The sequence below is a fragment of the Tursiops truncatus genome, chromosome 16 (assembly GCF_011762595.2).
Source record: "Tursiops truncatus isolate mTurTru1 chromosome 16, mTurTru1.mat.Y, whole genome shotgun sequence".
Lineage (NCBI taxonomy): Eukaryota > Metazoa > Chordata > Mammalia > Artiodactyla > Delphinidae > Tursiops > Tursiops truncatus.
In genome coordinates this window covers 59,938,854-59,965,653 of record NC_047049.1, presented here as the reverse complement: position 1 = coordinate 59,965,653, position 26,800 = coordinate 59,938,854, and the positions used below count along the sequence as shown (strand labels likewise).

The 26,800-nt window shown below is 55.3% G+C and overlaps 1 protein-coding gene across 1 annotated transcript; it reads right to left on the bottom strand.

The window, feature by feature from the left end:
* Positions 1-229: 229 nt before the first annotated feature.
* Positions 230-26,800, bottom strand: SPOCK2 (SPARC (osteonectin), cwcv and kazal like domains proteoglycan 2). The gene is made up of 12 exons (XM_073793506.1): positions 25,966-26,800; positions 25,336-25,832; positions 13,020-13,028; positions 12,590-12,635; positions 12,217-12,331; positions 10,606-10,720; positions 8,859-8,973; positions 8,357-8,476; positions 7,640-7,858; positions 6,104-6,166; positions 4,493-4,630; positions 230-4,397 (listed from the first exon to the last, which is right to left on the bottom strand). The coding sequence occupies exons 2-12, from the start codon at positions 25,522-25,524 to the stop codon at positions 4,255-4,257; spliced, it is 1,272 nt and encodes a 423-aa protein (XP_073649607.1). The 5' UTR covers positions 25,525-25,832; positions 25,966-26,800; the 3' UTR covers positions 230-4,254.

The following is a 26,800-nucleotide window of genomic DNA, read 5'->3' as shown; positions in this document are numbered from 1 at the left end:
GTAACAAGGATCTACTGTGTAGCACAGGCAACAATACTCAATATCTTGTAATAACCTATAATGGAAGAGAATCTATATATATAACTGAATCACTTTGCTGTACACCTGAAACACAACATTGTAAATCAACTATATTTCAATACAATTTTTTTAAGTCATGTCTTCAAATAATTTTAATGACACAGAGAAAGGTTCATAATAGGCTGAATAAAAAAAGCAGGACACAGAGTTTGATCTCTGTTTTGTGATACAGATGTATTTATTGGCCTATCTACAAATAGACATTGCATATATATTTGCAATAATACCAAAAATGTTTCTAAGTTGCTTCTGGTCCTCCCCTCAGTAAATCAGGCCTCTCCTCGCAGCCCCACCCTCTTGGAGGTCTAACATATGAAGGTGAATAAGGGAAGCGTGCTGACCACAAGCCTGAATCCTGGGACCTTGTTTTGTGAAAAATGACACCAAGGGGGAGAATAATCAGAGTAGTGCCGGTAGGTGGTGTTTATAAAGTTTTTATTTTCCGTTTTCTTAAAAATAACATTTGATTTCCTTTATGCATGTGTGGAGTGTACTTGTTTCCTTAGGCTGAGTTAATAGGCAGATAAAGACAACACGAGGCGGGGTCCCCAAGTGGAGGCGGGGGGCAGGGGTGAATGTGAGGGGATGGGGGCACAGGGGAGAGGAAGAGGGTGGGGTGACCCACGGGACGCTTGAGTGCCCATCAATGCACAGACACAGTCTAACACTTTGTTTTTCGATTTTTTTTTAAGACATCTAAAATTACTGAGAGATACGATTTCAGCACTTAAATATACAGACGGAAATCCAAGCACTTGGAACACAATTCTTAACTCTAAGCTCAGTTATTGCACGTAACACAGTTTAAGGAGGCTTCAGGCTATAAAGCAATTTGCTCTGCTTGGGACTTCCTCGGATGTCTCGAGTCTCCTTTGGCACCCCCGGTGTCTCTTCCCTTTGACCCCTGCCAGCCCACAGCCTCACGATGATGCCGGGGGTCAGTGGATTAGCCACCCATTCTCCCCAAGGGCTGCGGGGGAGGCTTTGGTGAAATGGAGGGTTCCCATGTTGATCCCAATGGACCCCCACCCACTCAGGTGAAGCTGAAAGCAGATGGAGCTCATGAGAGGTGAGTGGGTGGCCTGCCCACTAAAACCAGGCAGGCTGGTGTGAGGACGGAAGTGTGACCATTGGCCACATGTGGCCACAGCCCCAGGGGGACAACGGGGGGCAGTCACCCCCCTCACACTCTCATCAGCTTCACCTCCCTCCTCCTTCTTCCTGAGCTCCCACACCTCCTTTCCCATCGCCCTGAACCCTCTCTGAGTGGTCTCTCAAGGCACATTTGTTCCCTCCAACTCCAACCTGCCCCATCTTAGACGTGCCCGTCTCTCCCAGCACTAGTGGGTAAGGAGGCCTGGGGTGGCCAAGGGCAGCTCCAGGGCCAGGCAAGAAACTTCTCTGAAAATGTGGTCGAGCTCTTTCCAACACAGCCCGAATCCCGCTGCCTGCCTAAGCCAGGGGAGTGGGGACAGGACAGAGAGAGGACACCGAGAAGAGGGACATGGGAGGGGCCAGGTGGCAGACAGCTTGGTCAAGGGCACACATCCAAGGAGCTGAGGAAGGACCACCCTGCAACCTTGCTCACAAGGAAACCTGCACCTTGTCTGACAAGAAGTGACTTGGAGGCCTTCAGCCCACTGGGCACAAGCTGCTTGGTCTAACTTTGCAGGGGGCGGGTGTCTCGGTCCCAGAGAGTGGGGTGAAAAGCAGCGTAGGGGCTTCAGAGACAGGGCAATGCTGGACCCCTGAGTCCCACCAGGGTCTACTTCAGCGCCTTTTGCTTTCTCTCTACAACATATTTACAAGGTCACAAAAACGTGCACAACCAGAGGACCCAGAGAGGGCATGCACCCCCAGGAGGGGAGGGCAACAGTAAAAGGAGAGGGGCACTCCTCCCTCTCTGCCCCCTCCCCACCCCAGAACGCCCCAGCATCCTCAACAGCCACGCCCAGGAGACGGTTCCAGAAGTCTGAGCCAGGGCAGAGGGAAGAGACAGACAGACTCCAATCCTAGCGAGAGCAGGAAGTTTCAAGTAGCTCTGAGAGGAGCTGTGCTCAGACAGCAGAGGGCTGATGTGAACCGGAATTTCCCTGAACTGAGCCGGGGACCAGAGGAAGGACTGGGACGACAGGAAGGGGAGAGGGGGAGACAGGCGAGGGGGATCTGGAACAGCGCGACACCTCAACAATCAGAACTGTGCTGTGGAATGAGAAGTGGTTCATGGGGCTAACTGGAGTTTCATTATTTCCCCCTAGGGAGGGCTTGTAAGATGTGGATTCCGGGGTGGAAGTAAAGAATCCGGGGAGCCAGGCTGGGAGGCTTGCCCAGGGAAACTTACGACGACGTGGACCCCACACCCTGCCACCACCCAGCACACAGGGCGCTCCTCCTCATCTCCTCATGTGCCAGGCCCCCAGGGATGGTCCCTAGGCTCGTGCGCATGCGCGCACACACACACACACACACACACACACACACACACACACACTGCACTCACACTGCACTCACACACACACTGCACTCACCACACACCAAAGGGCATCAGAGGCCCAAATCCAGGCAAGAAATTCTTCACCAAAGATGTTAAAAAATTTGCTTCAACAGGGAGAACTGGATAGAGTAAGAAAAAAAAAAAACAAAACTTGGGGCACTTTCTCCTCCATGCTGGCTGCCACACGGTAAGGAGATTTGGGGGAACAGTGAAGCATGGCCTCAGATTCTGGTTGCCCCGGACCTGTCCCCTCTGACTTTTCACAACCCTGAACACCTCAGAGCTTGAAAGGCCCTCCACTACAGCAGCCCTAGGGGACCCTCGAAGGGGATGGAGGGCAAGCCCGGGGGCTGAGAGGAGCGGGGCTGGAAATGGCCCAGGGGTGCCTCTCTCTTGAGGAGAGATGGGGAAACATCCTGGTCTCTGAGGGCAGAAGTTTGCAGCTTTCCACTGCTCCTCCTTCACAGGGTCTCAGGGACAATGCTTTCTGTTGGTCTGGATGGGAGGGGAGCAATTATTGAGGGGTCAGGGAGGACGTGGGTGCATACACACACCCCTGGGCAAGACCCAGGCTCTTCACCTGCGGCCTGATCCTCAGGTTCCTGGAGTGGGGGACCCCAGCAATGGAGACAGGGGAAGGTGTGGTCCTCCCTCAGGGCTAGGGGGAGCTCACCTGCATAACCACCACCTACTGCCCCTACAGAACAGCCCAGACCAGGCCCCTACCTGAGAGCCACAGAAAGGGGCCCAAGTTATTCCAGGGCCTGGCATTCAGGGGTGCCCCATCTCCACTCCTAAGAGCGCTACCTGGATCTGCAAAGGCATACGCTCCCTGTCAAGCTGGCCCCTTCTCTTCCTCACATGGTCCACCCCTCCCCTCCCCAGCAGCTTGCCAAGGCCTTTTCCTCCTCCACCTCTCAGCTTCTGCCCCCAGCTCTTTCTCTGCCACCTCTGGTCACACTGGCTTGGGTTAGGAGGAGAGTCCAGCAAAGGGAAAGTGCTCACTGAGGCGGGTGTCCCAGCCCCTCTCATCTGAGTCTGGTGGGCGTGTCACAGCCAAACTGGCCAGCAGACAGCTCCCTGCCCTCCCTCCCCTCTGCCCCCAGGGATGGTCCCTAGGCCTCATCCCACAGGCCAGGGCTTGACTCCAGAAGGGAAAGAGAGGGGGGCAGGGGCAGCAGGAGGGAGGACTGATTGAGGAGAGGGTAGCAAATCAGGACAAGGAATCCCAGGATGTCAGGGTGGGCCTGGATGGGGCTGGGGGACTGGCAAGGGGGCATCTCATTTAATCAGTTTTGACCTTGCAGCGTGTGTATGTGTGTATTTTAAAACTAAAATGGAAAGGAAACAACTACAAGGAGGCCGAAGGGGCCTTTGGGTGACTCACTCTGTAGCAGTGTGGACCAAGGACACGTTTTTCAGTGCATGCCACACACACACACACGCACACACACACACGCACACACACACACACATTCACACATCCCGGCCATACATGCCACACATGCCACACACGTGCCATGCGCACTTGCACATCGGGTCCTCCCCTTTGGAGCCAGGGTAGCTTCAGACTGTTATTTTCTGGATCCGTTCGCCATCTGCCTGTTCTGTCCAGGCCTCTGCTGGCCTGTCTCCCCGGCCGTCAGCACCCTGGCCTGCCCCAGCGCCCCGCGGGCCATCTACCAGATGTAGCCTCCATCATCCGCCTCGCCAGCCTCGCCCTCCTCTTCCGCCTCCTCGCCTGCTTCCTCTGTCTCCTTCTCCTCCTCGTCCTCCCAGCCGACACCGCTCCCAAAGTCCCCTGAGAAGCCCACGATGTCGTCTGTGAGGGGAACAAGCCAAGGGGCAGGTTAGCATCCTGCTAGCAGGAAACCTTGCCACACCGAGCTGGGCCTCTGGCGGCTGTCCAGTCCTTACCGCAGTCAGGGCTCCCGTGCGTGCGGGTGCCCGTCAGCTCCAGGCCCAGCTGGTCCACACACCAGCAGTCGCCGCTGCTCTGGTCGCACTGCATCTTCCGGTAGTAGCCATCCTCGTCACAGCTCGGGATGAAGACTCCTGAATGGGGCACGCCCCGCAGGGTCAGAGCAGGGGCCTCGGGGTGTGGGCTCTTCCCAGAGGTGGCCCTGGGACCTTGGGTTCACAGGGGCCCAGACCCCACCAGATCCCAGCCAGTGCAGGTACTGACCCCCAAACAAGCTCAGACGTCCAGGGTTGGACGCCAGCATTTATTCCAGCTTGACTGACCAGAAACAAGAAAACCTGCCTTTCTAAACCACCTGCTCAGCCCCTACAATGGCTCCCATCTGCCTCCACAGTTCCCAAGTCCTGCAGGACGGCCAGTGTGACCTCGTTGTGCCAGACGCCCTCCATCCTACAGCTGCTCCTCTGCCTGGCTGTCTCCTGCCGGCAACGCCAGCTTCTCCTCCTAGCCCTCTGATTCTGACCTGCCCTCAGGCTGTTCCTCTGTTCACTTAACAGACACCGGCTGACATCCCCACTCTGGGGCCCCAGTGATAGACTCTGCCCACTTAGTAGGGATGAGATAACATAGAAATGTTAACACCAGGCACCCCAGGACATGTGCCCTAAGGCCCAGGGCAGGGGAATGCAGACCAGAGAGGATTGCTTCCACCAGGAGGAAGATCCTGGCTTCCTGGCAGAAGTGGCACTAGTGCCTGCCCCCAAAGGCCACTGGGTTCTCAGTCAATACGGCTTTGCAGGGAGGTTCCAATGTCTGGTTTCATATGTGCCGGTCTCACTACCCAGTTAAAGGCCAAGCTGCACCCAGGAGCTATAAGGCCCCATGGGATCTGCCCCTCGGACCTCTGTCCCCTCAACCACCACGCTCAGCCACACGGGTCCTTTCTGTGTCCCAAGAACGTTTTCCTGCCCTCAGCACTGCTCCTGGCTACCTCGTTCTCATCCCTCCGGTCTCCTCTTGAACACCAGCTCCCCAGAGAGGCCTTCGCTGACCCCAGGCTGACTTCTGTCCACTGTGCTCTCCCTCAGCACCTCAGCTACCTACAGGAGCCACAACCGGTCGCTCTGTCTTTCTGGTGTGTCACCTTGTGGGTTGTGTTTCCCCAAGTAGCCCGTGTGCTTTATGAGGCCAGGGACCACTACTGCCTTGCCCATCAGTTCTGACCTAGGCTGGGTTTGCTGTTGTCTCTCCAGGCCTGGCACTCAAATGTTTGCCGAGAACACGAGCATCTGCTATGGGCTTTGCACACACCCTGGCTGAAGTCAATTGAACAGAGAGTTCTAGGAACCTTCTGTATCCCTACCTCCAGTCCTGGCAGGAATGGGCACAAAATTACTGCTTAAAACACACTTATTGAGGGGCTGGTTGGGAGACCTTTCCCCACCACGAGGATAAAGACAGGAGGGAGTTTCCCTCTCCTGTCTTCCTAAGCCAGGGCCTCCTCTGAACTCTGCATCTTCCATGATACCCAGTGGCTAGAGCCTCTGGGCCTCAGAGGGACCCCGGGGCACCTGACTCCTCCTCTGAGCCGAGCCCAGCCCCCTCACCTGGCTTCTTCTTGGCAGCCTCCTGGATCTGGATACGCTCCAGCTCTGCCAGGCAGGGGGGCTCTGCAGGGAGAGAATCAGCCTCTGATGGGGGCTGTCCCATGGTGCTGATGGGACTCACTGAGCCCCCTCAAGGCTTAGAAACCCAGTCAGAGGGCTCTGCAAGATGAAAATGCCCAGGCTCTGACACAGGGCTGCCCCACAGTGGGATGCACTGATCCTTCTAAGGTCTCCAAAACTGGCACAGGGGCTCTGCCAGATAAGAACACCCAGGCTCCAACTGGGAGAGGCTGTTCCATGGCTGTGGGATGTGCTGAGGCCCCCCAAGAAGCCCAGGGGTATCTCTGAGGGTTTTGGCCACTCATGGGATGGGTAAACAGGATTCAGAAGAGGAGGTGAATGCACAGATTCCCCAGGGTGAGAGGGCCCGGGAGCAACATAAGACTGGAGGGAACATTAGATGGAAGCCTGAAGATAACTGGCAGCCAAATCTAACTTGTCTGACCTTGAGAAGTCCCCTAGCCCTTCCCAGCGGGGGCCTGGCTGTCTGTAAAATGAGAGCAGCTCCCAGCCTCCTGCCCAAGAAGGCTACTATACAGAATGGACAGCACGAGCTCCAAAGGCCTGGGAAGTAAAAGTGCTGGAGCTGTGCAGAGAGAGCAGGAAGGCTGGGCAGTTACGGGCAGTAAAACTGGTCAAAATACCCCACACTGGCAGAGGGATCTGTGATTTACATGGTGCTCTGCACCCAGATTTTCTCACTTCATCTTCACAACAGTCTCTGAGGTATCGTTATCTCCCCATTCGGACGAAGAAACTGAACTCGGAAAGATTCAGTTGCCTGCCCAGCGTCCCACACCAGCTATGGCGGAACCCTAAAGGAAGCCCCAGCCTCGGGCCACAGTTGCTGTATACTCCCATCACACAACCACAGTGGGGACCAGGCCAAACACCAGGGGCAGAGCACAGGCTACCCCACCTCTGGCTGGTCAGCTGAGCCCTCGGAACCTCAGTTTAACCATCGATGATGGTTATTCACTTGGCCTAGATGATCTCTAAGCACATGTCCTGCCCTGGCTCAGGATACATATCTCTAGGCTAATGATCACACGCATAATCACACATTTGGGGCGAGTACTGTAAGATGGGCCTAAAGGTGGAATCACTGAGAAGCCAACCCAGCTTCAGCTTCAGGAACCCTGAGCCCCTTCCAAGCCCTCTGAGGGGCCCTAGAAATTTTACATGTGTAGTTTTTAATACTCTTCCTTAAAGCAGGCCTCCGAAAGTGCATAAGCTTCAGGACCCACAAAATCCACCTTGGAGCCTGCCGAGGAAGGGAGTTCAAGTGCTGGCTTCCCTGGGCTCCAAGAGATGAGGTGCTGAGAGAGTGCAGGAAGTGGGGGAGCAGGAAAAGTTCTGGGCATGGGGAGGTAGCCAAGAGGGAGCCACCCCGACTCCCAAAGACAGCCTGGAGCAAGGGGCAGAGCCTGCACAGCAGGGCCGGGGGCCTGGGGCCCTGGGAGGGGCCACACTCACTCTCCCTCCAGAAGCAGAAGCACCACTCGGCGGTAGAAACATGGCCATCCTTGTAGGTGTCGCAGGAGTTGAAGAAGGGGCGGATGCAGACCTCGTACTTGTCCAGGTTGACGGCAGCCAGCTCCGTCTGGTCCAGGAAGAGGTCGGCACTGGTGTCCAGCTTGGAGAACATCCAGCCAATGGAGTCCTTGCAGCTGGCCCCCAGGCTCTTGTCCAGCCCTGGGGAGAAGGCCACGGTTCAGACCTGCTCAAGGTAAATCGCTCCATCCATCTGTCCATCCATCCCTCCACCTCTCTGTCAGCCCCAGCCCTCTGTTCAGGGTCAGGACAGCTCAGAATCCAACCATGGCGTTGAGAAATTCAAGAGTGGCTGAAGGCCCATCCCTCGGCCTCTGCATAGGACTGCACCCAAACCAGTCAAAACCCTGTTTTGAAAGCCCTTCAGGGAAAATAATTCCTTACCTTCCCTTGGCTACCCATTTCAGGCTTTAGCTTCCTTCCACTCACTTTAAGAAGTTCCTCCTGTTAGCTATCCCAAATCCCTCCTGTCTGATCAAGCCTCCCTCCCCTTGTTCTGAGGTTTAGGTTCTTTTAGGGGCTCAGGGTCTGGCAGGAAGGAGCAAAAGTGGGTGCTCCCCAGTGCAGCCAGGTGGCCCAGTGTACCCCCGTCCCCCCATCTCCCACCCTCCTCCCCTGCAGAGCAACCAGCTCCTGTACCACTGGCTGGGTGGGCCCCACTGCTGGCTGAGCCGTTCTGCTTGGAGTTCTCATGAAGGAGCTGGAACCAGTCCCGCAGCCGATCCCCCAAGTCAGCCAGGTCCTGGCCCGTGCAGGTCTCTGCAGTCGGCAGAACAGGGAGAAGGGGGTGGAGGGTGAAGGTGGGGTGAAGCAGCAAGCATGGTCTCAGCTGGGGGTGCTGCCCTACAGGCCTGGAGGCTGGGCAGTGGGATGCCAGAGGGAAGGGGAGTTAGAAATCAGAGGCTCTCTCTCCTCCTCTCCCACCTTCCTCCTCCGCCTCACTCCCTAGCACTAAAAACACCCAGCGCAGTCTCCCTGGGATGAGGCCGTGGCCCTCCTGCTCCGTGTAAACCAGACCTCCAGACCCACAGGTCCCTCAGGCCTGTCCCTGTCTTTGCTACTTCTCCTGAAGGAGGCATCCCGGGGCCCTGGCAGGAGCCGCCTCCCACCCCTAGCCTGGCTGCGGCCCAGCACTCGTTACCTGGTTTGCCATCTGTGGAGGAGGTGGCGGCCTGCTCCGTGGGGCAGGGGCAGGGGCCCTCGCATCTCACCGTCAGCTGCTTGCTGCTCAGGCATGCCTGCTGCTCCAGCTTACACTGCACAAAAAGAAAGGTCGGGCTGGGTGACGGGGGCACTGCTAGGGGCACCCTCCAGCCAACCATGGCAGCCACATCTGCCTTCCTCCTTGGAGATGGGAGGGACAGACCCACGAACAGCCTGGAGCGGCCCTCCTAATCCCCCTGGAGGCCACAGGTGTACAGTGGTCAGGGGCAGCAGGCCCAGGAAGCAGGGGGACTCAAAGGCTCCCAGGAGCCCCACTCCGCACCAGCCTGCCTCTCTGCACAGTTGTCCTTCCCAGGAAACCCCCATCCCCTCACCCCCACTCACCCACCCCTCCTCGCCCTCTTGGCCTCTCCTCTTCCCCCCCACAGTCCCTTGGCTCCTAGGTAACCGGCTGTGGGCCCCTCCCTCATGGCCTTCCCACAGTCACCTCCGTGGGCTCTCTTGATAACAAACAGCTACTGGCTACTGAACATCTGCTAATTCCCTGGCCTTTACAGTTTCCAGAGGGGTTCATCCATTCCTCGCCCTTCAAGTGTTTTCCCCTGGTCGTGTCTGTTTTCTCCCCATGGGATGACCGCTCATGGAAGCGGGTCCTCGTAGCATTTTACAACGTGACCTCACCTGGCCCCCGATAGTTCTGTGAGGGAGGAATTGTGTTTCTCGTACTCAGCAGAGAACACGGAAGCTCAGAGAAGCCCAGTGACTCAGCCAAGGCCACGGGGCTGGGCTGGAAGCCAGACCTCCCGATGACCTCCACCTCCCCACAGGGCAGCGCTGGGACCCTCAAACCACAGCCTCCTGCCCAAACCCCGCTTTGCCCTCAGGTGGTGTGACTCAGCGCTCTCCTCTCTCTACCAGCTCCGCCTACGCCCTCTGTACCCCTCCTCCATGCAGCTTCTGCCCCTTTGCTTATTCTCTCTCTCTGCCTTATTCTCCCTGGGTGACCTCATCCCCTCCCCAGCGTCAATCATCACCCACAACGGGTGACTCTTAAATCTGCATCTCACCCCAAAAGGGTTCCTAAGCCCCAGAACCCAACTCCAGCTAACAGTTCATGCCCTCCAGACACCAAGCAACTCCTCACAGCTAGCAGAAGCATTCACAATTAGCACCCGCATTTCTAGGGTACTTTAAAGTTTATAAAATGCTCTCACAAATACTGTCTCGTTTAACCCTCACAAAAATCCCATCAAGTTGGAATTCATTCACCCAACCACCGTTCCCTCCCACATTGTCATCTCACGGAGGATTACTTCCTCCTGCCCCAGAATGCCTGGTGCTTGCTGGTGAACCATCCTGTCCACGTGGATAACCACCCATGGGAAGATTTCAACCCCCAGCACCTAGACGACGGAGCTCCTTCCTTCCATTGCCCTCCATACTTTCATGAGGCCCTTTCCTCACTTACTCTCACTTGCAGTTACCGGTCTCCTCCAGGCCCCAGCCCCCACCTGCACCTGCCCGAGGTCAGGGGCAGGGTCTGGCTCAGACTCCCGGGCTTGGTGCCCCTGCTGTGGTCGGCCACGCTGAATGCGCTGACAAGTGCATCCGGCCCCACAGCAGTACTGGGAGCCCCACAGAAGGCCCAGCTGAGCTGTCCTCTCTGCTCCCTGCGGACTCCAGTGCACCCCACCCCCACCCCTCCTGGGGCCAGAGCTCCTCACCACTGAGCTGTAAGTGTGGCCATCAGAGCCGCAGACGGAGGCGAGGTGGGCCATGTGACAGGGCTTACACATGGTGTCTTTGTTTCCATGGAGTTTCAGGGCAGGCTGCTTGATCCTACAGGAGGAGCGGAATGGGAGGGCACAGGGGTGGAAGCAAAAATGAGAGACGGACAGGGCAAGGGAGGGTTCAGGAGACTGGTTCCAAAAAGAAGTTGCTCTTGGTGATCTATAGTAGATGCAGCTGCCTCCCTGCCCCTGCCCACCTCCCATCACCGCCAGCCAGACCCTCTTCTGGCTCATAAAGGTGGAACCAACAGGGCAGGGTATAGACCCCCCAGCTTCCCCTTTCCAGCAGGGCCCTCAGGTTGCAACTCCAGGCCCAAGTGTAAGATGTAAAAGGGACTCACACTTGCGTAGGGGTAAGACCAAATCAAAGGTTGCAAACTGATGGCCCATGGGTCACATCTGGCCTGTAGGATCATTTTGTTTGACCACCAAGGGTTTTTGTTTTTAATTGGGTTATTCATGAACATTTGCAAAATGGAAGAGTTCACATAAAAAAACCTGGATTTCTGGCCTAGTTAAAATGGAAGATATGGGAGTCCTGGTCCTGCATTTCCACAAGGCCTGGGCTCACCAGAGTGGTCTGTCACCAAGTTCTCTTCATGCATTTACATTACCTGCCAGGCCCCTAGAGGCATCTAAGATTGCAACCCCAAGTCTCTGGTCTCTGATTCTATGATTAAGGAGAAAGGGGAGGGAAATGGGACCTTCTCCAGGGGGTCTTGGAGTCAGGCAGGGTCTTGTCCTTGGGCTGGAGCTAAGGCCTCAAATGCCCCTCACTCCTTCCCTCCTCTAAAAGCCTCAGAAGCTACAACCTTAAATATTTCATGAAGTGGCTCCATGTCAGAGCTGGAAGGAACCTCAAGCTATCTGGGCCAACCTATTTGTCTTACGGATATGGACACCGAGGCCCAGAGAGGAAATGTGCTTTTCCCTGGGTCCCACAGTTTGGTGTCTGATCTCATACAGTGTGGTGGTTTTGAAACATGTCCACAGATTCTTTGACACTGCTCCCTTCAAAACATGGAACCTAATTCCCCTCCCCTAGAGTGTGGCAGTACTTAAGACTCGCTCTTAACAAATAGAGGTGGCAGAAGTAACAATGTGTGACTTCTAAGACTAGGTCATAAATGTGGCTTCCTCCTTGATCTCTCCCTTGAATGACTTGCCTTACAGGAAGCCAGCTGCCATGTTGAGAGGACACTCAAGCAGCCCTACGGAGAGGTCCCCTTGACTAGGGCCAACAGCCAAGTGAGTGAGCTTGGAAGTGAGCACTCCATCCTGAGTGCAGCCTTCAGATGATGCAGCCTCAGCCAGCATCTTGACTGTAACCTCCTGACAGTCCCTAAGCCAGAACCATCCAATAGAACCACATCTGATTCCTGACAGAAACTGTGTGAGACAACACACATTTGTTGTTTTAAGCCACTAAGCTTTGGAGTACTTTGTTCCGAAGCAGAAGATAACTGATCCTCTCCTATGTATTAGCTAAGCCCTTGCTCTTTAAGCAAACCCCCGCCAGGCCTCCCACCTCCCCAAGGCCCTCACCTGTGCTCCAGCTTCTTGCGGCTGATGCACATTGCCCGCTGGTAGCCCTGGGCAATGCACACTTTGTGACGGCTGCACTTCACCTTCTGGCAGGGGTCCTTGGTGGTATCCAGGGCTGCAGGGACACAGAGTTAGGACACAGGTCACCTGGGACTCAGTGTTAGAGAGCCCAGGAACCCCCAGCCCCACTTCTGAGCTGGGAAGCCCCTCTCTCTATCAGCCCTTGATAACCAGAGCTCCTCGGCTTGGAAATTCCATCCCCATTTGGTCCGGCTCCCCAAGGAGCGTCCAAAGCCATGATCAGGACTTGCCCTCTGGTCTCAAGTCCTCATGGGTGTCAGTCACCTTCCCCAATGTGGGAGGGGCATGTTACCTTCATCTCCTTGCTGACTGTCCTCCCAGCTCCTGATGTAGTCGTCCTAGGGAAGGACAGAGCGGGTGAGGGAGAAGGGAAGGGCTAAGATTTACATCCTAGAGCCGAAGTTCAACTCCAGGGCCAACAGAGGAGAAGGCTGGGCCACTGCTTCCGCATGCCAACTGCCACCATCCTCGTGGTTTCCCAGAGGACCCCTGTCCACCCAGGCCCTGCCAGCTGCCTCCCCCAGACCTCTATCCCCCTAAACCCATGTCCAGAATCTCTTCCGGCCTCTCCTCTATTCCCCTATCTCCTTATTCCACACCCCCCATCCCACACTGGATGACGCAGGGGAGGAGAAATTGGGGTAAGTGTGCAAGTGAGAAGAGAAGAGAGTGGGGTGTGTAGCTGCAGATACATATGCAGTGGAGCCCCAGGCAGTACTCACCTCTACCTCCTGGGGATCAGCAAGCAGCAGCAGGCCACGGGAACCGGAGCAGGAGGAGAGAGGGAGAGACGAGGATTTTAGTGTGAGGCCTACCCTCAGACCATGTGGTCAGGGCCCCCCCGGCCTCATCACGTGACGGTGGATGCTGGGCAATGGTCTTTGATTGCTACCATCCTCTGACCTCTATGGCCTCCAACTGGAGAACAGTACTCCTATGTCTTTACAAAAGAGAGCTTGAGGCCGGAGCCCGCTCAGGGCTGGCCTCAGGAGCAGTAGAGGTGAGGCCCATGGCTTTAAGGGTGAGGCCCCATCCCTCTACTTCAGGCCCTGAAGCTGGTCCCAAAGGAACCAGCCCTCACCCCACCATCAGGACAGATGTCTGAGGGGCCCATACTGCCTGGGAAGTGATTCTCATGCCTATGCCCTGGCTGTTCCAGAACACCCTCTCTCCTTCTACCAGGGTCCCTCCCTTCCTAGGCAGTCCCCTCCCCTGACACCTGTTTTTCAGTCAAGGTCTGACTTGCGTGCAGAACTCAGATGGTGCATTGAGAGAAAGGGGGACCACGGCCCCTCCAAACAGCTTCCTCAGTTACCATCGCCCAGCTGCAAATCCTCAGACTCAGAAGATCCTGAAAAGGCCCTCTGAGGTCATCTGTCCCAGCCCCTTCTATGTGCAGGAGAGGCCGGGAAGTCCAGAGACAAGAAATGACCTGACCCAAGTCCCACCGTCTCAGAACCCAGGTCACCCAATGCCCAGCACAGACCTCTCTTCTGGATACCGCACACTGCCGGGCACCCGGGGCAGATGGGAGCTCTCTCCTCACCCTCCTCCGGCTTCAAGTCCCTCCCCTGGGCCTGTGGACCCCACAGTGGCCAGAGGCAGAGCAGCTCCCACCCAGCCTAGCTCACTGGCATAAAACCCCAGCTCCTCTGGTTTCCCCACTTTCTCCTGTGCGGTGGAGGCAGCAGCTGAAAACCAATAAACAGCTCCCAAGGTGCTCCCAGTAGCAGCTCTGCCAGGCAGGCGGGAGAGGGCTTCTCTGGACTGGAGGCTGGCAGTGCCAAGGAGCCAGCTGCCGGCCTCCTCTGCATGGGGCTCCAGGTGCTGGAGGACAAGGGGCAGGAGAAGCCACGTGTAGCTGCCTCCTCGTCGTGAGTCCCACCCAAGGATCAAAACTATGCAAGGATGAGGCCACACTGTGGGGTAGGGGTGGGAAGAGACCAGACTCCTGCCAGGCCTGGGGAAGAGGGCATGGGGGTCCTGCACCAGAGGGCACCCACAAGGCCTTGAAAGCCCAAGGGCTCTGAGGCCTCTGATGTGTCCCCTGGAAGTTGACAAGCATCAGGAACAGGCAGGGGCAAGAGCCCTTATCAACACAGCCTCCTGGGCAAAGGCCAGAGAGGGGCCATGCCGATCAAGCAGTTGACATCAGACCCAGGTAGAGCACGCTGGGGTCAGGTGCAAACCTGAGTGTGTGCTTCTGCACACGCACACGTGTGTGCATTCATTTGGGTCTTCACACGTGCACACTCATGGGCGTGTGTCCCAAAGCACCTGTGTGTGCAGGCATGCGTGTCGTCTGTGAGCATCTGTATCCACGCACACACGTGAAGCAACAGTGTGTGCTGGGTGTTCGTAGGAAAGAAGGACACTTCAAGACAGTTCACCCAATGCCAGTTGGTTTTTATCTAGAAACTAAGTAACAACCCACATATGTGTCCAAGCAGCCAAGTGTCCTGCAGTCCTTGGACCCAGGAGCAGCAGGAGGAAAGCCACAGGAGGGGCTTCTGGAGAACCTGGCCTGGGCGACCCCCTGGACACTGAACAGATCAGCCCAGGCTCCTGGCTCAGGCACCCACCCAATTCCACAGGACGTGGCTGGAACCCTCTTGAGCCCCTGGGCAAGCTTCTAAGAAGTCCGCCAGGCAGCCGACAGGGAACTGCGGCATAATTTCCCTTTATGCCAGGGCCAAAGGAACCTAGCCCAGACCCAGCCCTTCTTCTCCAGGAACTCATCAGGGTGGAGGGGTCCCTCCCCTGGTGTCCACTCACCACAGATGGGAAATGAGGCTGAACATGGCCAAGTGGTTGAGGCCAGGGTTACAAGTTGGGGCAAAAGTAGGGACTGGCCTTCATGGAGTTGGGGTCTTGCCATCTGCTCCATCATCCTCTGGAAGGGGAGTGGGCATGAGGTTGTGAAGAGGACAGGGGAAGTGGCTTGTGTGAGTCACCTGCTTTCAACCAACAAGGTCTGTGTGCCCCGGAACCCACCCACACCTGAACTGGAGCAGGGAGGGGTGTTAGCCGAGGGCCTTGACGCCTGCTCATTCTCTCCCTCACTCTGGACCTAACCTAACGCCTTAACCTCCAACCAGGCTGTGAGCAGAAGCCTTTGGGACTCAGAACAAAGAAGGTTCTCAATGGTCAATACCAAGAATTTCGGATTAGAAATCCAGGGGGGAGTGGGCTGGGGGAAGAGAGAGTTCAAAGAAAGGGCTATTTCACCATCCAGCTGCTTTGTGAGAGCCCTGGTGGGGAGCCATCTCCACCCACCCCAACCCAAGTGAGGCTAAGACTCCCCCTGATTCAGGATACAGGGATTGAGCCCCTTTTGTATACAAGGGTTGCCCTGGATTCTAGCTAAGCTCCTTGTCTCCGCTGTGGTGGATGAGGTTGGGGGAGGCTGAAGTGGTTCTGGATCCCAGGACCCTCAGTTCCAGAAGAATGGGAGCAGCCAGCCAAAGAGGGGGATGAGGGGGAAAGAGGGCCCTGGAGTCCCACAGAAGCCCATGTTCCCTTACCAGCGTACCTCGGGCAAGCACCTCGGCCTGGAGGAGCTCAGCACCTAACTCCTGGACCGCTCAGAGATTAAAGGAGATGGTATATGAAGGGTGCCTGGTGTCCACAAAATACTCAACAAATAAAAGCTGTTATAGCAGAAGAGACCAGAGACTTCAGGTGGAAAAAATGGTGGAGGGACAGGAAATGGGCAGGGAGAGGCCACATGAGGGGCCCCTGCAAATGGAGAAGAGAGTGGCCACCACTGGGAGAGCAAGAGACCAGTGGGGTGTGAGGAGAGCTGCCCCCAAGGGGTCTCAGTGAGAGGAGCAAGTCCTGTGCACTCCACCTCCTGCTCTCTCTCCAGCCTGCCTTCCCCTCACCATGCCCACTGGTCCCACCCTAGCAACCCCAGCCTCACTTACTGCAGGGTCTCCTCTGGGCTCTCCCTGAGCCCGCCCATCTTCCACACCCCTGCAGCCACAGGGATCTGTCTAGAAGATAATTCTGATCATGTTTCTCCCACCTTAAAACCCTTCGCTAAATATATAGCTTGCTCTTATTTTGAAAAAAAAATGTTTAAAGATGATTAGGTAAAAAGCATTCATATCAAAATGTTAACAGTGGTTTCCTCTGGGGGAGAGGAGTAGAGAATCTGGGCATCTTTCTGCCTTTTTCCAAGTTTCTAAAATTTCTACAATGAACATGTATTACTTTTGTAATGAAGGGGGAAAAAAACCACAATAAATATTACATTTAAAAACCCTCACAGGGTTCCCTGTCACCTACAGAAGAAAGTCCATCTTCTCTGAGTCTCTTCCTGTCCCCATGTCCTTCCAGTGGATGTATCACTCTGGCCAGGCCTCGGCACAGCCTTCTTCCCCCTCTGGAATGTATGTTTGCATCCAGCCCCTGAACTTCTATTTATCTTTCAAAACCTGGCTTTCACACTTCATCTTCCCTAACCTCGCCCCGTATCTAGTTTTCCTTCAGGTGGACTGCACCTAGTAGAAGTTATTATTGCTCTGGTTACACCAAGCAATGCCATTGCTTCTGCCCTATTTAGGTGGCCAGTTCCTCGAGGGCAGAGACCATATAAAGTTCACCTTTCTATGCCCAGCACCTAGCAATAGTAAAAATACACCAATAATAGCTAACATCTTTTGAGCAATTACTGTGTGGCAGGCATTGCGCTATGCACTTTGCACTCATTGGCTCATTTTACTCTTCATGAGAATTTAAGAGAAAATCACGATTATCATCCTATTTCTCAGGTGATAAAATTGAGGCTTGGAGAGGTTAAGTGACTTATACAGGATCACACATCAACAGCACAGCAGAAGAGTATTGGTACCCCCAGAACTGGGATTCCAGAATCTGTGCCCCTAACCAGGACCCTGTATTGCTCCATAAATTTTCGCAGATAAAGAAAGTCCCAGGCCAAGACTGGACCCAGGAGGCCCAATCCCAGCCCATGGGTGGTCTCTCCCACCACACCAGCTCTGCTCCAACCCCTAGGCAGGGAGTCTTGTAAGCAGAGTGGAGAGACTGGCGGTGGTGGGGGAAGACACCTGGGGGCCCCCCTTCTCCACGCATTTCCAGAACCCTCTTCACCCGCCCCTGGTTCGGCTGGCTTGGAGCTAACCCATCTCCTGCTTTGATCTCAGCAGCTCAGCCCGGTTGCCATGGAGACAGGGCCCACTGTGCCAAGCTGGGGGAGAAACGGCAGTGAGTGCGCAAGCCTAGTCGGGCTTAGGGGGCACATGCTGGGTGTTTCCAAGCGCTGTTTACTTCCTGTCATTTTAATTAGCACCCAAATCACCCGTTCACTTCACAGCTTGAATTAACCCAATCTCCCCCAGCCTCTCCATCTGGTGGGGAGGATGGGACACAGCAGTGAATCAAGCAGAAGAAGAGCAGCGCCCCAGGGCTAAAAACCACCTGGGCAAATCTCCACCTGCCTCTTTGCAGCACACTGTGATGGAGAGACTGACACCCCCCACCCTCGCCCTGGCGTGGAATCAGGGCACTGGGTACTGGCCTGGCCTGGCCTCTGACTGCCAACAAGACTGTGGCCTAGAGAGCCTTGCCCTCACTGGAGCCCCTTCCCTTGCCTATAAAGTAAGGGTGACTCCCTTGCCTTCCTCCCTGAGCTGTGGAGGGACCCAGTGCGATAACAGCTATGAGAGCACTTTGTAAACTGTGAAGCTCTATACTTGTAAAACTCACGAAACAGGAGCACTGAAGCTGGGTTCTTCCGCACATACGGTGGGAGTCTGGGGGACAAGGTGGACAAGAGGCACTTCTGGGTCTCACAGTCACAAGGAGCCTCAAACGCAGACTTCTGACCTCTCCAATTGAGGCGCTACAGCCAGAGGCACACCGACAGAACCGAAAGATGTGCATCATGAGACTTTAAAGAAACCATAACTTCTGTAACCCTATTATGGGACTTCTTCATTTCTTAATAGATCGAGAACCTCTAAAAATGGAAGTGGGCCAGGCCTCTCTCAACCTCTGAAAGGCCCCGTAGCCGGCATTATTTTGGCTTCATTCCTCAGGCGAGGGAACCTCTGATGCAACCCAGTCCACTGAGAAGGCCCAGGAGTGGGGAACTTGTAGCTGGGGGCTCCTCCTACCTCTCCCTGCAAAGAGCGGGGGAGCACAGAGGGAGGGACCCAGAAAGGAACAAGCAGGGGTGAAGTTGGGCCCGCCTGGCTCCTTCTCAGCTGAGGCCTGACACCCCTGTCACAGGCCCAGGTGGAAGGCATCTTGAGGAGGCGGCACCCTCCACATGGAGGAGGCTGGGAGGGGGGCAGTCATTAAATATTTGCCCCTCTCTCAGAGGGAGCGGCAGAGGCTGTTAGGCCTGGACAAACAGACGGAGTCAGGCATCTGGCAGACTCCCCGCCTCCCACCTCCTCTCTGCTCGGAGGAATTTCCTTGGAGGACAAAAATGTGCTTATCACTGCCAGCATGCCAGGAGCTCCACCTGGCCTCAGGTATGCCCGCGCTGACCCCCCATCCCCACACTCCGCGGGGCCTGAGCTCTCCACAGTTTCAGGGGCATCTCGGCCCCAGTCCTTGGGTTTCTGGTTCAGGCAGTGGCCCCAGGGGTCCATAGAGGGCAGAGAACAAGAGAGAGGTATAGGGGAGGGTGGGCCTGGAGTTCTGTTCTGAGCTGCCTCAGGACCTCTGTTTCCTTTCTGGAACATGAGTGGGGGGCAGGATTTAAATCCCAGGGATCTCTGAGGAGGGCCAGACACTGGAGCTGAGGAAACACAGACATGGGGTTGTGAAAGAGCACATGGGCTTGGATGTGCTCGGTTCCTTTATCTGTAAAACGTGGAGGCTCAGCGCTCAGTGCTTAATGCTGCTGAGGCTCCGCAGTTCTGCCCCCCCCTCCTAAGCTGAGAACTTTGAGAAGAGGGGAAAAGGAGCCTTAACAAGTTCAGACTCTTCCACGTCCTCTAACCTGTGCAAGGGAGCAAGGGATCAGGGAAGGAGCCAGCAGCTTGCGTCCAAGCAGGAGTAAGACACTGGCCCGGCCTGGCTTGTCCTTCCTGCTGTGTGCAGCCTTGACCTCTTCTCAGATGTCAGAGAAGGGGCAGGATGCCCTGCCTCAGGGAACCTGGTCTCCACCTGAGGAAGCCCTGTGCTCACCCACCCACAGGTCTGATGGGTGGGTCACCTGCTCGGTGGGCCCATTGAGGTGGGGGGAAATTTTGAGCCCCCTACTTCCCAGGAGAAAGGGGAAGGCTGGCTGCAGCCAGGTCCAGGCCCACAGACACAGGGGAGAACAGGGAGGCCTGCGGGATAATGTTCCTTCACGGCAGCACGTACTCCCTTATCCTACAAATGAATCATTGGAGTCAGGGTGCCGGGGTTCTAGTTGTGACTATCCCAACCTTTCAGGGTCCAGAAAGAGGAAGAGTTCACCCCAAATAGTCAGCGTGGCTCAGCCCCAGCTCTCCCTTTGCCCTCTACCACCTGAATCCACAGTGCTGCTCCCTGGGGAAAAGAGGGAGGGGCTCAGAGGACAGGTTAGTTGAGACCCTTCCTGCCTTTCCTATTCCACCGTGCATATACTTATACTGAGCACATACTGTGTGCACAAAAACCCCATGCAATGCTCTGAGGACGGGGTGGTAAGGTCACAAAGCAGTCTATCCCCAAACCCTACCCTCAGGGACTTACGTTGGGAGGAATGTGATAAACACCAGCAGGAGGACTCTTGAGATACAAGCCCACAGCATAAGTGATGATGCAAAGCAGCACCAGCATGTGCCAAATGTGTGTATGACCAATAAATGCTGCAGCAACCCCAAGGAAGGGGCTACACATACAACTGAACACTGGCTGAGCCCTCAGGGGGTCAGAGGCTGCGACATTTCAAGAATCCCGTCACCCTACAGCTTGCAGCTGGGCCTGGGTCTGCCCGCCAAGGTTAGACACATTTTCCCTGTCTATAGCCCTAAGAAGACCCACATTACACTTACAAGGGAACCTACACAGCGGCAGTATGGCCATCCTCAGCCTGGTGTTTGCCCCAGGATGCCATTAGGCCTCATTTCTCAGGTTTCTTGGTCTCTGGTTAATACATGCTCAACCCTGACTTGGTCACAGATACCTCCTCAGGAGCAAAAAGAAAATCCTTTTCCTAAACCCAAAGTCCTGCTGCTCAGCTTGTGGCAAGGGGGCAGTTGTGGGGGGGGGATGTGTGCAGGTGGAGGGCTGTGGACGGGCTCTAGCCTCATCTTCCGGAGTCACAGAATGACAAGGGCTGCCCATTAAACCAAGGAAAAAATCAAGGGCCAGAAACTGGAAGTGGCTCCCCCAGGGAGGAAGACAAGCTGAGCACCCTCCCAGGGCCCTTGGGGCTCAGGGTAGGATAGAGCTCGTCCACTCCTCCGGACAGCCCTCTGACCTTCTGGAGAATGGAGGGGGTGGTGTTGGCTGGCCATCCTCTGCAGACTGCCTGGAAGTTGAGAGGAGACTCAGACGGCCTCTCTAGGCAAAGAGTGCTCTTCTCTCCCTCTCTTCCCAAGGCCTGGAGCCCCACTGGGTATTCAAGAGTCTCTCACTGCACTACACTGCTCTGGGCGACGCCAGCCCCTCCAGCGTGGGAGAGGATTTGAACCCAAAGTGGAGGTGGAGGAGGAGGAGGCCAGGGCAGGACCCAGCCTCCCATCCCCAAATCCCAATGATGGAATCCATCCTGACCCAGTTTGGGGTTCTTCTCACACACCCACACTTATCCACGAACACCTGTGCAGCTCATTCCCACACTTGCACTGGTTCAGCAGTATGGGATGGGGAGAGGGGAGGAGTGGTAACAAGGGAGGCCCTTTGTGGCTGAAACTTGCTACTGGCCTACTTGGTGTTCATAAAAACATGAGAATCCCAAGTAGCCAGCAGGTGACGTTTCCCTGGGCCAGACCCCAGGTTCATGGTGAAGCCACAGGCCTAGAGGAGGTGCTCAGATCTGCAGTGAATGAGTGAATTAGTAAACATACATCGGTGTCATTCTCATGGAGCCAGAGGCATGGTGTGGGCTAGCCCCAGAAACACTGATCCATCTGGTGGTTTTTCTATGGGGTTGGAGTTTCTTTCTATATTGCCTGAAATGGATGCCCCCCAGCCCTCTGACAAGATGTCTTCATGTTCACGTGTCCATTTCAGTCTCCTAGACTGAAACTGAAGTTCAGAGAGGTTATGTGACGTACCTGGCATAATGTTGCCAGGCAGTGGCAGAATCAGAACCTGAACCCAGGCCTCATGCCTCTCCTGGGTAGAGAGCTGCTCTGGAGGGTCGCTAGGCCAGGCTGGTGGCAGGCTGCCAAAGACACTGAGAGCCTTGGCCCCCCGCTTCCTAGGAGGTGCTGCTCCTGCCCAGACATCATTGAGCCCATAGGGCACAAGCCAGGGTAGACTCTTCTTTTCCATGTCCACTAAGGGTTAGGCTTAGAGTTCTCTAAAAAGCAAAGTTGAGTTAGAGGACCTGGGTTCAAATCCCAGCTCTGCTGCTTACTCGCTATTTGACCGTAGATAAGTTACTCAGCTTCTCTGTGCCTCTGTGTCCTATATAGGGTGGAATATAAAGTAATGGTAACTATCTCACAGGTTGTTGGAGGGCACAAGAGGCCACAGGGATAAAGTGCTGACTGCAGGGACTGGCAGATATAAGCACCCCCTGCAACCAGTGATTCAACACGTGCTAACTGCATGCCTCCGGGGTGCCCAGCACTGTGCTGGATCCTCATAAATATCATTAAAATGTAATGGAAGTGTGGTACAAAGCAGAGAAGAGCCAAGAAGAAAAAGAACGGTCAGTGCTGTCCAGCCAGCTCTTGGAAGCTGCCAGGAAGAATGCTGTGTAATGGGCCTGTCTCCTCTCAAGTGTCCATCTCTATCTACCAGGCTCTGGATGTTCTGTTCCAAAGACTGCAGTAAAATCCACCCACTTCTGCAGGGAGTGAATTCGGAGATAGTAGCACTAGGGAGCAGGACTCCGAAAAGCCCAGGCCTGCACAGAGCAGGGCACAGCTAGATCCCCATCTCCTCTGACTTGAAATTCCCTCCTCTCGGTAGCAGGGCAGAGACCTCTCCTGACACATGTGAGAGCCCCGCGCCCACTGGAGGGGAGGATTACTCTGTCAGTAAATCCTTCACAACACCCCACACCCCTAATAATCCTAGTGCTCAGAGGAAGAATGCTAAGCTGAACTCCCCACTAACCAGCTCAGACCAATTCCACACTGGAGCAACGGCCCGCGCCTTCCTTCTCTCCTTCCTTCTCCTGACCACTCCGACATGATTCCCTCAATCTCCCCTCTCAATTCAGTCCAACCATTAAATGGAGACATTTCCCTCACCCACACTATCGACTCCTTGATCCTATTCCCCAAGAATATTCCATTCCCCCTGCTTGCCTGCCTCCCTTCCACTGAGGCAGAGTGGGGGCCCTGCACCATTTTGTGACTGATTATCAACAAGGTTCAGGGTCCATCTGGCAATGCCTCAGAGGTTCAAAAGAAACTCCTACCTCTCTTCTGAGAAGCAAAGGAGCATATTTTCAAGAAAGCTTGCCTGATGAAATGTACATCAAGCCGATGCTACTGTGCCCAACTGGAGGGCCTTCAGTCCTTAGGGTGGGAAGTGGGGCCTCTGCTAACAGGGGAAGAATGAGAACTGTCTGCAGTCCTGGCAGAGCCCCTGTGCATGGTCTGTGCACTGCACAACTCCAGGGGGCACCATTCACACCATGGCACCCCTAGAGTTATGCAATGCAGTGGCTCTGAGCTAGCAGCCTCCTGCATTTCTGCAGAAGCTGCCAAAGGATCCGTATAGCCAGGTCCTCCTGCCCACCCTTCCTTGTCCTCCTTCTCTCCCTGACCCCATTCTCCTATAGCCAGGGCTACCTTAAATGGGATTTTAGAGGAAATCTACCCTATAAATGCCTGAGGCCACGCAAACCAACACATGCTTTGAAGTTTTCCATGAATCCTATGGGGGCAGGTCGTGCAGAATTTCATTCTGGTGGCTTTTTTCTGATGAGCATGGGAGGAAGGGGGAAGTGATTGGCATCAGTACAGGGAGACAGGTGGGCAGCCCTGTGCCAGGGGTCATGCAGTCAGTCATCTATCCTCACCCACAGAGTTGGCTATTGGAAGTCAGTGGAAGGGAGGTGGGTAGGAAGCTTTTATTTTAAAACCTGTACTGTTCTGATTAAGCATTTCTTTTCCCTCTGACCTTCACTAGGCCCATTATGGAAGATCAAACTGCCAACGAGTCAGAGGGAGGCCTGGACAAGTGACACATGGATTCAGGATGGGCCAGCCTGCTGCCACGCTCTCGATGCTGTGGCCGGGCTGCTTCCCAGGCAGCGGCAGGAGACTGCAGCTAATCTATGCTGGGCCTGCAGGGGATGTGGAAAAGGTCTTGCTGGAGCTCCAGGCTCCTGTCACTGGACCAGCCGTGGGGTGGGGCAAACCGCCCACTCGGGCCCAGGCCACTCAGCCCTGAGGACCAGGCAGCATGAGAGTCCTGATGAATTACAACCTACCAGTTTGACTTTGGAGATAAACAGTCACTTGTTTCAGGGTAACAAAAAGATGCATATTTCTGCCTGTTTCCATCATGTGGCTGGAAATCATATGAAGCATGTGTGTTTTAAACACATTGTTAAGGAACTTCTGGATGCACACAATTTAAGATGAGAAAGGTCACGGTGTGGCCTGTGTTATACTAGGTGGGTCTGATGAGAGAATCTGGGGAATGAGGAGCAAGAATTGGGGTCGTAGGAGAGGTTTTCTGGGGACAGGGTGTTGGAAAGCACCAGATCGCGGGGTACCATCGTTCCTCTCCTCCGGAGCATCCGGGCACATCCAGCACCTCACACCCCCACCCGGACCCTTCTCTGGGCCCCAGCCACGCCCTCTGCCCTCCCCTCCTCACTCCTACTTCCCCTTCTGCGAACATGGCAGCCTTCAGTTTCCCCTCTGATCTACAGGTGCCCGTAAACAAAGTGCTGCAGCGACGCCCGCTCCTCCGCAGCCGCCTCCCCACCCCCTACCCGGCAAAGTCCGGCACAAGGTTAAGCCTGGGTTCCATCGGGCGTCCCCGAAGGGCTCCCATACCCAGCTACTGGGCTCTCCCCTCTGCTTTTCAAGTCCACTGGGCTAGGGAGTCTTCCCTCCAGGTTGGAGCTCCCCAACTTCTGGGCCGCGCTCCCCCGTGAAAGGTTGGTCCTGGAAAACCAGCCTCCATTAGTGCTCACGTCCCTCAGCATGGGGACCCCAGACCTGGCTCTGGGGGCCACCCAGAGGTGGCCTCCGGTATTTTCACTGCCTTCACCAGCCCCCCCATCACGGACACGCCTTTCACCATCTCGCCTTAGGAGGATTGCTAAGAGCGCCCCCCGACCCCAACTCAAAGCGCCAACCAAGGGCCCTGTCCCCTTCTGTCTCTCCTTTACCCAAAGCCCAAGATAGGAATAGAAGGCAAGCGCAAGACGATGCTACTGTCCCTGCCGGCCCCACCCAGACCAGCCCCTTCTGCAGTGGCCCGTATGTGGAACCTGCATCATCCACCCAGGGGGACACCTGGGGATGGCTCACCAAAAAAAAAGAGGAGCAGGTCGGAAGCCCAGGCAAAGCCAGGGTGTCCGCCCCTCCCTCCCTACTCCCCTCCGCCCCCTTCCCCCCGCCCCACTGCAACCCGCACCCCTCTCCGCACCCAGCCTGAAGGGGAGACCTCGTCGCTTACGCACGCCCCCAGAGTAACTCCTCGCTCTGGGAGGGTGTGGGACTGGGGGTCCCAAGCCCGCCAGCTCCTGGGCTGGGGAGTACATGAGGAGGGGTCTCAGGAGCCCGGTGAGTGCTCGTTGTTTACTCTTGGTGCAATTAACCGGCTAGGCTGCGGGAGCCTGTGGCTGCGACATGCAGCCGCCACTCCCAGCCCCAGGGTCTCTGCTCCAAAGCTCCCTCCCCAAACCCCCAGCCCCAGCCCTCAGCCCTCTCAGCCCCGCAGACTCACGTCTCGGAAGCGGTTCCAGTGCTTGATCTTGCCGCTGTACTGCGAGATGGACGACAGCCATTGCTCGTCCTCCATGAAATTGCCGGGGGTCTCGCCCTCCTTGAGCCTTTTGGCGTCGCCTTCGGCCAGGGCAGCTACTGTGAGGAGCAGCAGCGGCAGCGCCAGCCGCCCGCAGTCCGGAGCGCGCATCGTGGTCTGAATTCGACCTGAGGTGAGGGAGTGGGGGTCTTGACTTCTGCAGTATTTTAATGTCCTTCTTCCCACCCCGCAGTTGGGGGAGCAAACGCCGTCGTCTTCCTCAGCCCTCCTCCTGCGGTCTGACTCCGGTGACAGACGGATAGTGGGTCGCAGCTGAAATGTGACCTGGTTAGGAGATGCACTTGTCTGAAAAAAAACCCAGCGCCGGACGTAGAGAGGAAGAGAGAATCAGAGAGGCTGCGCCAGCAGGGGCCGTGTCTGTAACTGTAGCATCAGCATCACGTTTGACATCATCATACCTGGTTTAAAAAAAAAAAAAAAGGAGGGGGTAGATTTCAAAGGGAAGCGCTAGATCAGAGCGCCAAACGCCAGCCATCCGCTGCCGCCGCAGAGCCCAGCCCAGCCCAGCCCAGCACTTAGGGAGTTGCAAACCAAGGAATCTAGACCCGGAGATGTCCCTGCTGTCTCTCCAAGGCTGAAGAGCAAGAAGGGTGCCGGGTCTCCTCAGGGAAGATGGGAGTGAGGAAAAGACGAAACTCTCTGGTTACAAAGCCAGGCTCAGGTGTCTAAAAGGGAATTTGGCCACAGACACTCTTTCTCTCCCCTTGCCTCCCACCCAGAGGGGCCTGAGCCACAGCCCTGACAGCTGGCTTCCTGCGAGTTATGGCTCTACAGTAATGGGTGGCTTCGTTAAGACAAAAGCCATATAACAACTGGCTGCCTGAGAACTATTGCCCAGCCCCACATGCTCTTTTCAAGGCAAGGCCTGAGCACTGAATAGCTGGTAAAACAGAGGCAGATGTCCTCCTCCCCAAGCAGCTGTTTAAGGGCTGTCACCCTTTTTGTTAGCTCTTCTTAGGGCAACCCTAAAAGGCAAATGTCTGGCTATTTCATCTGCCTTGAGGTAAATTTGAAAAAGGCACATTTGCTATGGTTTTGACTTCAATTGATTTTAATAAGCCACTGGGGAAAGGGGTGTGGGGAGGCTGGGTTTGTTTGAGGTGTTTAAGTTTTTGTTAAAATTGTGATCCTTATCATTGCCTTTAGAAATGTGTTGACATACACATTTCTGGGCACAGTCCCAGGATCAGAGCAGAAATGGGGTGAGGTTTACATCACAAATAAATTGAAGAGGAAACAGATAATCTGACAGGACAAAACATATTAAACTTTTGGGACCCAAGCCCTAGATTGTGTTTTTATTTAAAAAAACAAACAAAAAACTTGGCTGCTGTGATGTTAAAAAAAAAAAAATCAAAGGCAATGA

Excerpts from the sequence above, each read along its gene's own strand:
- SPOCK2 (XM_073793506.1), bottom strand. The coding sequence starts at position 25,524 with ATGCGCGCTCCGGACTGCGGGCGGCTGGCGCTGCCGCTGCTGCTCCTC. Across the intron at positions 8,477-8,858 it reads CTCCACAGATGGCAAACCAG|AGACCTGCACGGGCCAGGAC; the intron begins GTAACGAGTGCT and ends TGCCGACTGCAG. Across the intron at positions 7,859-8,356 it reads TGGGGCCCACCCAGCCAGTG|GGCTGGACAAGAGCCTGGGG; the intron begins GTACAGGAGCTG and ends CCTTCTCCCCAG.